Source organism: Cucumis sativus, chromosome 3, assembly GCF_000004075.3.
Source record: "Cucumis sativus cultivar 9930 chromosome 3, Cucumber_9930_V3, whole genome shotgun sequence".
NCBI lineage: Eukaryota > Viridiplantae > Streptophyta > Magnoliopsida > Cucurbitales > Cucurbitaceae > Cucumis > Cucumis sativus.
The window spans coordinates 16497501-16507440 of NC_026657.2; the positions used below are offsets into that span (position 1 = coordinate 16497501).

The window sequence follows — 9940 nt, forward strand, 5'->3', positions numbered from 1 at the left end:
TTATTTAATTTTTCATTTATCTTCAATTTGTAGTTCAATTTGATTACATTAAAAAATATGCTCGTTTTTTCAAGGGGCACTTGAAAAAATGGTAAAATAAGTTGTAATAATTAAGTTCATAACACACACATTTTATTATTTGCGAAAATGACAAAAATGAAGCACAGTCCACACATCAAGAGGTAAAATGTCACAAATGTCCTTGTTAATAATATACGTTTGATACACCTTATACACGTCTGATACCCATTGATACACCTGATACATTTAATTGATACACTTGATGCACTTGATACTCCTTGATACACTCGATACCGAAACATACTAATATATGTTTGATACACCTGATACACTGCATATACATTTAGTATTATTCACTTATACAGTTGATTGATTAAATATACTTGATATGCTTGAAGTCCTACATATACACTTGATATATTATTGATATACACTTGTAAACTCGATTGATATACTTGATAATGATACACTGAGTTACATTATTTATATACTTAATAATACTCTAATGATCTGCATAAAATTTGAAAAAATGAAAATCATGTAGTAAGTTTATTAACCAACTAATACATATAATATAAGTATATCACAACACTGACATATGAAACTGAGACAAAGTAAAATAAAAAAATTAATGTAAAAAAATAAAACAAAATCATTTGGAATCAAATTCAACTCAAAATACACATCGAAGAAAGTAAAAAAAAAATCACAAATGAAGTTAAATTACTCTGATCAACAACTATTATATTATATTTCATATTACAACTATTGTACTATAGATATTTTAAAATTAAGATTAAGACATATAGAATAAATAATTTTTCTAGTATAAGAATAAACAAATAATTATGATCTTAAAAAATGGAAGCATAAATAAATAATGAGTAGAGCATTAAAAATAGTGAGAGAAATAAGTTATTCAATGCTAGTTTAGAAATAATATTAAATTTAAGATGAAGAAGTGAAAATTTTGTCATATTTGTAAAATTCTAAAACAAGGTATTATAATTGCTATATCATATTCTCAAAATGCTATCCTACGCAATTTCCCTTTTTTCAATGTGTAAGAAATGCTTATGAAATGTTTTATGTAAACCAAGTTAAAAAAAAAATTGTATTATTATTATTATTTTTATTTTTTTGCGTTTGTCTAAGCTTATTTATTTTGTTCGTACGGTTTCCAAAACAACAAAAAATTGTATTAAAATAATGTTTATACTTCATTTGTACTGTAACCCCAACACACAACAAATATGTATTGATTTTTAAATTGATTTTGTATAAAAAAAAAAAAAATGGACCGTACACACAATACACATACAGAAAAATTGTATTATTTTTTTTCATTTATGTAAAATATGTTTCTTCAAATTGTACCATAAATATAATACAAAAAGAAATTTGTATTTTAAGTTTGTATCATCAATCTTATACAATAAAAATTTGTATTCTGTTGTTTTTATTTTTTTTCTTTCATTTTTAACATTTTTTTCTTTCATTTATTATTATTTTTTCTTAATGAGAACGATAAGTAACATATTAGAGAATAAGACTAATTTCTTTGGCACAAAAAGAATGAAGAAGAAGAGATGTGGATTCATTTGTTTGGAAAAGAAAAGAAATAGGAGGATTGATTTGGAGGGAATAATAAATAAACGAGAAAAGAGGAGAAGAAATAAATGGGGAAAGAGAAGAAAGAGAATGATTATATTGAAAAATGAAAGGATAAAGTGAGAAAAGTTGGATACAAAATGAGGAGAGAGAAGGAATAAGGGGGATTAAAGATATTACTTTCTCTCCCCTTAATCCATGAGCTAAACAAGTCTTTCCTTTATTTTCCTTCCCCCAAATGGCCCCTTCGATTTTAAAGGAGAAGCACAATTGCTACCATCATCATCACCATAGTTATGGGATTGATCATTCAATCACTAATTGTCTTACTCTTATCAAGGAAGAAAGATTTTTTTTTTTTTAATTCGATATAAACAGATATCTTGTTATATATTGCCAATTTTGAAGCATGTTGTGCAATTGTGTTAAGATGAAATTATTGTTTTTCAAATTTTCTCCTCGTAAGTTCACCAAATTTATATAATTTCAGAGGAGAGGAGCAAGAGAGATCTTGAAAGATGGGGTTGGGAATAGAGATCTTTGTAGAGAAAGAATCGAAATTTAGTATTTGGTGAAGTATATCGATTATGCAACAAAGAAAGAGGATGTGGAAAATGGGGGACAAGGCTAAATGGTAATTTAGGAGAGAGTGAGAAACGCCATTGAAGGGTTAGAGACGGGAAGTTTTAGTCTCTGAATCTAAATATTGGACAATGGAAATATTAAATAGTCAAAACTAACTAACAAAATAATAACCAAAAGTGTTCTTATTCTCTAGATTGCATTGATCTCTTTAGGGCATATTAGAGCTCAAATGTATTGTTATTGATGTTGGTGTTGTTATTTGAAAAGAAAGCTCTAAACTAAAGTTTCTATGTGATGATTGTGATGCTTGCATGCGAGTAAACCATCTGAGACCATGTTGGGAATAGAAGGTTTATTCTGACTAAGTGTAAAGAAGTAGCGTTTAGAGAGAAAGCTTGCAATTGCGTTTTAAAGCTTGCATTTAAGTGAGGTGACACGCATTCAACTCAAGAGTTTGACATTATGAAGTTCAACACGAGAAAAATGTATCCCTTTCACATACAACATAATCAACCAATTAATTAAGTCATCATAATAAACAGGTAAACATGTTTCACAACAAGAAGATGTACACAACTTGATGACAATATAACATAATAATGTAATAATAATTTGATGACAGTATAACAACAAAAAGATGTACATAAGTCAGAGTTGGAAATGTAATGTAATAATAATTGCTAATACATAAAGCATTAGTAATCCACTATACCAATTGTAATTTGTTTTCTTTCTTTTTGTTCATTTCATTATATATAATACTTTCATATGTTGACTTGATCAACTCATTTAGCGTTCTTTTTCTGCATCCTTTGTGGCTTATTACAGTTATGTACAGGGTTTAGTTTCAAATATTTGTTATAAACAGTTTTAACATAATGTAGTATAATTTACTTTATAAATCACCTTATATGGTTGTTGATCTTCATCTTGGCTACTTTTGGGAGGTATTGTTTTCGATTTTGTTGATGTCGTTTGTCTACCAACTGGCCCTCCTGAGCCTTGGCTCCCACTTTCAAACCTCTCCCTTTCCCTCACCGTTGTCATCGTCGTCCCTTTTTCCAAGGTCTTTCTAATGCATCTTCTTCTTCAGCTTCTCAAAAGACCTTGCCCTTGAATTACAATTACAGTGTAATTTCAAATTTTATTTCATATACACATAATCAGATAAGTAACTTATAGTTTAAAGATCATGCTTACCATATATTCGGTTATCTTTTGGGCACCTGAAGAAGTAGGTTGTTTCATTTTGATCTCTTCAACAATGTTGTTTAAGTTGACATGCAGTTCTTCAAACTTGTTGTTCATTTTCTCCTCCATAGTCTTGAACAATCCAATCATCTCCTTCATACTTCTTTCCATTTTTTCCTGGATTTGTTTAATACTCTCAACAGCCTTGGCTAGTCCATCAAACGTGCTTGTAGATGACATGCCTCTACTAAGCGACATATGAGATACATGATCAGCTTTTTGGCCATTTGTAAACTTTTCTTCAAACTCTCTAAGAACCGTTTTTTCTACATCAAGGAATGGTGCGAAGTATGGTTTGCTGATTTCGTCATGTGTAGCGATCATTGGAGTTAGTACAAGCTCTTTCAAAAAGAAAAAAAAATGTTACAACTATAAGTGATTATCTACATATAAAATCTATTTGTAAAATGAGTTTTATACCATTGGTAAATCAAAGACTTTCTGTTGTAGGTCCTTCCATTTTGGTTGTGTGTCTGCTGCTCAATTTATTATTCGGGGCACCCCATTTGAGATCCGTGTTGCGAAGAAGTTTGGTGGCATACTCAAGGTTGGAATTAGCTCGTAAGCCCAAACTAGGATCGAAAAAATGAACCCTCCCATGGATATCCAAGGATAACTATCAAACAGTTCGTCATCATCTATCATTAAGACATGGTCTCACTCAATACTCAAAGACTCTTGCCGTGAGAGTAGAAAGCTCTCTAGGAAGTATAATTTGACCATTTGTATTCTATCCTCATCGGTTCCAGTCGTGCTTATATTGAACATAGTGTTCAAATATGCTTTGTCACCGATTTTAGGGTTTCAAAATAAATCCTTTGCAGCCTTCCCCCACCTTTTATATCTTCTGTATTAACATCTAGTATTTCATTATAGTTCATGTTTGTAATTAGGGTAAATTCTCTTAGCCCAAATTTTAGCACTCTACCCCCTATCATAAAATGTAATTGGGTGGTTGATTTCGACTTGCACATACGTTGAATGAGGTGCAAGAGTAATTTGGATGACTGGTTTGTTATAGAAAATTTCAGAAAATGGTCAAATAGTCCCTCACTAAATCTAGCTATTAGTCTTTTTCCCATATTTTCTTTGATTTTATCTATTATGTTGCTTTTGGTTTGTAGGTTTATTCTCAAATGGTCGATCTTCCGTTGTTGGGACATCAAGTATACAAATTCCTAGTAGTAATGATTACAAATCAATAAGTTAATGATAGTCACAAAAATGCAAGTTAGCATGTTCAAAAACTTACAAACACACTGTAATTGCATAAATCAATTATACATATTCCCTTATTTGGTCTTCTGTCATCATTTTGTTTTGTTCCATTCTTTAGAGTTATCACTTATTTTACATTTTTGTTACAAGAATAGATAAAATACAATGAGACAAAGAAGTTGCAGTTATGTAATTTATATACACTTACCTTCTTCCCCTTTTCTGTCTTCTTTTGTCCCTTCTTATTAGTCCTTGATTGCTGACCTTTTTCGCTTGACTATGTTGTTGGTGATCTTGACTCTTCGTTTTCTTCCGTCTTTGCTTCTCATTCTTCATCTATATCTTATTCTTCCTATTTCTCTTCCACACTTTCTGTCTTTTCTTGTTCCCCTTGTTTTGAATATTAAGTTAGACAATTTGGTTCATGTTTATTAATTGTATTACAACAAGTTGTAACACTTACCTTGTCTTCAGTCTCTTATTCACTTTCTTCTATATGTTTTGCACTCTTTATTCGACTTAATGAAACCTACACAGAGCACAACTTGAAGATAATCTATATGTATTCATTATAAAATAGTAGAACAAAAAGGTTAATGAGCTATTTATCATGTTTTTTATTCTTGGCTTTTTCTAGATGGTTCATTCTTCTTTTGGAGGGTCCTTCATCCCCCTCTTAGTTGATGATTATGAAACTTCTTTTTTGCTTACTGACCCTTTTGCCATTGTATTTTGTGTATTATCCTATAATGAGCTATACAGTAAGCTATAATAATGTACAACTTTGTTATATGTAGAAAAATCTTCAAAAAAAAAAAAAAAAAAAAGAATACCTCGTCCGAAGAGCTTGAAAAAGTTTCGACTACTATCGACGATGATTTTTTTGAACCAGTGTATTCAGAAGACCGCAATCTGTCACTTTTTCGCATTTCTCCTCTCTCATTTTCCTTCCTCATATTTAGAGTTTCTACCATTATAAAATAATAAAACTTTCAAAACAGAAACAAATAATACAACACAATCCCTTTTTTTCCTCTTAAGATGGTGCATAGTTGTTTTACAGTTTATCTTATATTAATAATAATAACAAATAAATACAAATCCAATAATATCTATACATATCATATAATTAAATAATTAGAAACAACAAAGTGTTATTCAAAATATTCTTCTCTTTTGAATCTTCCAAGATTACAAAGTCGACAAAAATGATGATTGATTACAGAGCGGACAACAATAGGGATTGATTATAGAGCCAACAACAATGGAGATATTAAACTGTTAAAAAATATAGTGCTAAACATTTCATGCATGGCAATATTCAGAAAAAAATTGGGTCAAAAGAAGAACGAATCTTATTAGAACTGAAGAAGAACGAACAGAGCAACTAACCAACTAAAATGAGATATTCGAAGGAGAAGAACGAACAATGCAAAATAAAGCGGTCGACTTCAGATGTGCTTCTAAAGCAGTGCAAAAGAATGGCGATATTCGAACAAGGGGAAGAGACTTGGACTAATCGTGCTTGGCCTAGATGTGATTGTGGAGAAATATTCTAAGAAGGTGAAATGCTTTCAAATCATTTTCAAACTAACTTTAGAATTTCAAATAAAGAAGGAAGTAATCAACTGAATTCTAAGGGAAAAATGAGAGATTTAAAATTTGAAGGTATGAGGTGGAGCTTCATAATAATGACAACTTGTCTAATTTTATGTTTTCGGGGGAATTTTTTTTGTACCATTTGTTATTTTAATTAGAATGTAATTGAAGTTTATGTTTTTGGGTAAACAATTTGTATTTCACAATAGGGACATTTAAGGGATTGTTTCATTTATTTATTTTTCTATTTTTTATATTTTGCAATTCTAACAATTTAAAACTATTTTTGCTATTTTTCCAAAGTAAAACTCATAATTTGTTATTCTTCCTCACAACCCTTTATTTTATATATTTGTAAATAGTTTTATATTTTTTTGTGCTATATTTGAAAACACTCATTTTTAAAATATAAGAATTCAATTCCTAATCCGAACAAAACACAAGTTTTTTAAAGAAGAAAAGGGTTTAATTTTTTAAAATGTTGGCAAACAAAATTAATAAATAACAAAATGTATAGTTAGAAAAAATGATCAATAGATTTAGTTTAAAATGATCAATAGATTTAGTTTTTTTAAAACTAGAAAATTAAAAAGCATGGATTATCAAATGAAATGAAACAAAGATTACAAAACCATGTATTTATTTTAATTAAGATTTAAAATGTTTAGTTTGAAAATATGACCATTGTAATAGAGAAATGTTGAGAAAACCATGACAATTTCAAAAAAAAAGAAAAAGAAAAACAAAGACGTAGTTGGTTATCAACATTAGGTTTTTTTTAAAAAAATATAACAAACCAAAAAAATATTTATATTGTACATAACAATTTTGAAAACGAAAAAAAAAAAATCCACAATCCAAAATGAAAAATATAAAAAATGGCTCAATCAACACGCGACTAATTGGTCACACGAGCGCATGTAATTCTTCTTCTAAACGATCATGATACATGATCGTGTAGGAAATGATACATGATCATGTATGTAGAATTAACATAATCGTGTAGTTCTTTTTAACGATGGAAAAATGCTTCAAATTTAAATGATCGTGTTAATTATAGTAAGTGATCGTTTTGATTATATTCACACAATAATTGTGTAGTTCATTTTAAACGAAGGAAACATGACTTCAACTCTAAACGATCGTGAGACTAGATACGCAATCGTTTAAATTATATTAAAATTATATTTAAACGATCTTGGTATTTGGGAAACGAAATTGAAAGAAAGAAAGAAAAAATGAATAAAGAAAGAAAAAGAAGATGAATGAAAATAGAAGAAAAAAGAGATGGAAGAAGAGTTAAAGAAATCTAAAAGAAAAGTTACAAATCATCTTACTACTCAAAATAAATCTGAAATTTATGAAAATATTTTACTAATTTCATAAAAAAAATTATTTCGTTATAGGGATGGTGGGTAAACATTTTTGTGCTTTATTATATTTATAAAAAATAACTTCTAATAATGTTTTAAAAAACTTATAAACTAGGTGTGTATTAATTAAAGTTTTGAAGTTTATAAAGAATAGAATAAGGTGATAACAGATTAGAAAGAATTCAAAAGTAATTGATATAATGAAATATAGAATTGCTTGGGTTGGGTAAATATATTATGAATGATATTATTGGAGTATTTAAAAAAATGAAAAAAATAATAAAGGAAGAGAGTAAAGTGGAAATGAAAAAGGGAAAAAATGAGAAGAGAGATAAAAGAAAATAAAAAGGGAAGGGGGGCGCGTGAGAATAGTGAAAAAGGCGCGTGAGTCAGAAGCAAAATTCAGAGCAGGATCGAAGCTCCATAATAGCAACAGTACCTATCATCATCATCATCATCATCATCCTCTTCCTGCCCCCTGCCCCCCCCCTGCCCTCCATTTCTCCCTCTTCAATTTATCCTCAAAATCCCCACAATACCCTTCACTTCCATCTTCATCTTCATCTCTTTTCACCCTCTTCCCCTCTCTCTCTCTCTCTACACCTCTCTCTCTCTCTCTCTCTGCACCAGCTATGGTGTCTATGAAATGAAGGACCGCCAACGCTGGCAGCCTGAAGAAGACGCCCTTCTCCGAGCTTACGTCAAACAATATGGCCCTAAAGAATGGAATCTCATCTCTCACCGTATGCCCAACCCTCTCCATCGCGACCCTAAATCCTGCCTCGAACGCTGGAAAAATTACCTCAAACCTGGCTTGAAGAAAGGCTCTCTTTCCCCTGAAGAGCAGTCCCTCGTTATCTCTCTTCAGGCCAAGTACGGCAACAAGTGGAAGAAGATTGCCGCCGAGGTCCCCGGCCGTACCCCCAAACGTCTCGGTAAGTGGTGGGAGGTTTTTAAAGAGAAACAGCTTAAACAGTTACACAAGGCCAACAACTTAACACAATCCTCTCTCGACCCCAATCTTCCTATTTCTCTTGCTGTTTCCTCCCCCGAGAAAGCGCTTCAAGGCCCTTACGACCATATTTTGGAGACCTTCGCTGAGAAGTACGTTCAGCCTAAGCTTTATCCTCATCCAAATTCTATCCCTGACGCCGATCCCCTGCTTTCTCTTGGATCGGTTACCTCTACCACCTCCTCTTCCACTCTTCTTCCTCTCTGGATGAATGTTAACTCCACCAGCACTGCTTCTTCTTCCACTTGCTCAACTACGCCGTCTCCCTCCGTCAGTTTAACGCTATCTCCATCTGAACCTGGGTGTTTGGAGTCGGAAGTTAACCGGATCGGAGCCTTAGTTCAGTACTGTAAGGAGGTGGAAGAAGGGCGGCAGAGTTGGGTTCAACACAAGAAGGAAGCTAGCTGGAGATTGAATCGATTAGAGCAACAACTGGAATCGGAGAAAGCGAGGAAGAAAAGAGAGAAAATGGAGGAGATGGAAGCCAAAATACAGAGGTTGAGAGAAGAAGAAAGGGTTTATTTAGGAGGAATCGAGAGGGATTACAGAGAACAGTTGAATGCTTTGCGAAGAGAAGCGGATTGTAAAGAGGCGAAGCTTGTGGAAGATTGGTGTAATAAGCATTCGAAATTGGCGAAGCTAGTGGAGAAATTTGGAGGTCATGGGTTGTTGGGTGTTTCCAAGGACATTGTTCATTGAAGCTCTGCTTCCATGGCGGTGTGAGTTCAAAATGCAGGTTGGTTTTTTCTCTCTGTACCTGTTTCTTTTTACATTACATAGACTCTGTTTTTTTGTTGGGAACAAATTCGATAATCAAAGGGAAGAAGAAGAAGAAGAAGATTAAAAAGTAAGTAATAAAACAAAAGATGGAAAATCTCATCTCTCTCTCTCTCTCTCTCTCTCTCTCTCTCTTCCATTCCAATGGGATCTTATTATTAATTAAATAATAAAATTTAATTCTACGAGACTTTCATTACTTCTCATCTTTTGTCTTTTGAATTGATTTGGTATTAATATATGGTATATGGAGATTAATCATCAAAAATTGTTTAAATTGTTTGGAATAGTGTTTATTTCAGTTCATTGATTGTGAGAATAATTGTGAGAATGTGGATAGAGATGGAAACTCCAAGTTGAGTTGAAGGGTAGTACATTTGAGTTATTGAAATCAAAATAGAAATACAGGGCCATACATGGTTTGAATCTTTGATTTCATTTCTTGGTTAACATGTGTTTTGTTATAAAAATTATAATAATAGTAGTAAGATTT

General features: G+C 31.5%; 1 protein-coding gene across 1 annotated transcript; it reads left to right on the forward strand.

The window, feature by feature from the left end:
- The first annotated feature begins 8135 nt into the window (after window positions 1–8135).
- Window positions 8136–9648, forward strand: LOC101206154 (transcription factor AS1). The gene has a single exon (XM_011653060.2). The coding sequence runs from the start codon at window positions 8305–8307 to the stop codon at window positions 9367–9369; it is 1065 nt and encodes a 354-aa protein (XP_011651362.1). The 5' UTR covers window positions 8136–8304; the 3' UTR covers window positions 9370–9648.
- Window positions 9649–9940: the final 292 nt, after the last annotated feature.